At 53.3% G+C, this 2,561-nt stretch overlaps 1 protein-coding gene across 1 annotated transcript in view; it reads left to right on the forward strand.

Annotated features, from left to right (window-relative positions):
• Positions 1 to 1,774, forward strand: part of sbno2b (strawberry notch homolog 2b) — a 75,721-nt gene extending 73,947 nt beyond the window's left edge. Inside the window, exons 31-32 of the mRNA XM_080834379.1 lie at positions 179 to 369; positions 1,087 to 1,774. Of these exons, the coding sequence (XP_080690505.1) occupies positions 179 to 369; positions 1,087 to 1,751 (856 nt within the window). The 3' untranslated portion in view covers positions 1,752 to 1,774. The remainder of the gene's footprint in view (positions 1 to 178; positions 370 to 1,086) is intronic.
• The last annotated feature ends 787 nt before the right edge of the window (positions 1,775 to 2,561 follow it).

Below are 2,561 nucleotides of genomic sequence, written 5' to 3' on the forward strand. Positions count from 1 at the left end.
TAGTTGTGTGTACATGTGTGTGTTTGGGTGTGTATGTATGTATGTATGTATGCATGTTTATACATGTATGTCTAAATTTCTGTGTGTCTGTGTGTGTGTGTGTGTGTGTGTGTGTGCGTGTGTGTGTGTGTGTGCTTGCGTGTGTGTGTGTGTGTGTGTGTGTGTGTGCATGCATCAGGAATGGGAAGTGTAAGAAGGTGGAGGAGGGCCAGGAGTGTACGCAGGGCATGCGTCTGCGGCAGTACCACATGCTGTGTGGCGCCCTGCTGCGCGTGTGGAAGCGTGTCGCCGACGCCGTGGCCGACCTCACCGGCTCCAGCATCCTGCAGATCGTCCGCCTCAAGACCAAACAGCTCCACAAGCAAGTTGGTAAGAGAACTTAACCATACAGTAGCAGAGGGAACTAAACCATACAGTAGCAGAGGGAACTAAACCATACTGTAGCAGAGGGAACTAAACCATACAGTAGCAGGGGAACTAAACCATACTGTAGCAGAGGGAACTAAACCATACAGTAGCAGTGAACTAAACCATACAGTAGCAGTGAACTAAACCATACAGTAGCAGAGGGAACTAAACCATACAGTAGCAGAGGGAACTAAACCATACAGTAGCAGAGGGAACTAAACCAAACAGTAGCAGGGAACTAAACCATACAGTAGCAGGGAAATAAACCATACAGTAGCAGCAGTGAACTAAACCATACAGCATCAGTGAACTAAACCATACAGTAGCAGAGGGAACTAAACCATACAGTAGCAGAGGGAACTAAACCATACAGCAGCAGAGGGAACTATGCCGTATTGTCGTATGCCTAGTGCTGTTGTGCATAGGATTTAAGCAGCATGTCTGACTCTTTTCCTCTGTGTGTGTGTATGTGTCTGTGTGTCTGTGTGTCTGTGTATGTGTGTGTGTGTGTGTGTGTGTGTGTGTGTGTGTGTGTGTGTGTGTGTGTGTGTGTGTGTGTGTGTGTGTGTGTGTTCGTGTGTTCGTGTGTGTGTGTGTATGTGTGCGTGTGTGTGTCTGTGTGTGTGTGTGTGTGTGTGTGTGCGTGTGTGCGTGTGTGTGTGTGTGTGTGCGCTGCAGGTATTAAGATCCCTGAGTCGTGTGTGTTGCGCGTGCGCGAGGAGCTGCAGCAGATGGACGGCGAGGTCAAGAGACGGCGGCGGGAGAGAGAGGAGGTGCAGAGGCAGGAGGAGGTGCAGAGGCAGTCCTACATCGACCTCCTGAGCCAGCTCCCCTTCCCCTCCGACCCCAGCCAGCTGAGCGGCCTCCCCCCCTTCCTCTTCCCATCTTCCCTGTCACTCTCACACACCCCTCTGGCCGACATGCTGGACAGCACGGAGGGCGGGGCCTTGGGTCTGGGTGAGCTCCCGGCGGGGGGGGACTTCAGCATGGAGCCTCTGGACTCTCAGCAGACGCACACACACACACACACACACACACACACGCAGGAGAAGGAGAAGGACAAGCTCTCACTGGACTTCATGGACAGCATCCAGCTGTTCGACTTGAACCTCTGCCCGCCACTGCACAGCCCACAGCCACCCGTCCCGCCCTCACCCACGGCCCCGACCTCTTCCTCTCCGTCCTTCTTCCCCGAGATGCCCTCGCTTACCCTGCCCAGCGCCCCGTGCCACACTGATGTCCACATAGACTTCCGTGAGGTCCTGAACAACATGTTCCAGAGCGGCCTGGACCGGCAGTCCGTCATCAAGCTCCCACTGCAGGGCAGGGACTCCTCCTCTTAACCCCCGCTCCCTAGACAACCACACACCCCATAGGGCAGGGACTCTTCCTCTTAACCCCCGCTCCCTAGACAACCACACACCCCATAGGGCAGGGACTCCTCCTCTTAACCCCCGCTCCCTAGACAACCACACACCCCATAGGGCAGGGACTCCTCCTCTTAACCCCCGCTCCCTAGACAACCACACACCCTCCCCCACCCCCCCATAGGGCAGGGACTCATCTCTTAAACCCCGCTCCCTAGACAACCACACACCCTCCCCCACCCCCCCATAGGGCAGGGACTCCTCTTCTTAACCCCCGCTCCCTAGACAACCACACACCCCATAGGGCAGGGACTCTTCCTCTTAACCCCCGCTCCCTAGACAACCCCCCCCCCCCCAACATGTGTGTTGAGTATGAACTGAATGATAGAGAAGGTGTTAACGGAGAGATTTTACCATTACGTTAAACTAACAAGGGGAATGGTTGAGGTTTGGATTAAATATTCTCTTTTAGGTTTACCACATAGCATAGTCTTTCCACCCCCCAGACCCCCCCAGACCCCCCCAGAACCCCAGACCCCATTATTATCACAAGCTTTCCAGAATGTTTCTAAAACGAAGAGGGAGGAAGGGGGGAGTACAATCTGCTGTTGAAACAGTGCCTTTGGAGAGAGTGGAATTATGCCTTTTAAAATACACCCAAACTAATGTACATTATAGATTTAACAAGAAATTCATCAATATTCATTGATCTGGGTTTGTTGGGCATTCTCTTGGCTCCCAGCACGAGGGAGGTGAAGAAGTGGAAGATGATGAGGGAGGTGAAGA

The sequence above is a fragment of the Sprattus sprattus genome (genome assembly GCF_963457725.1).
Source record: "Sprattus sprattus genome assembly, chromosome: 3".
Taxonomy (NCBI): Eukaryota; Metazoa; Chordata; class Actinopteri; order Clupeiformes; family Clupeidae; genus Sprattus; species Sprattus sprattus.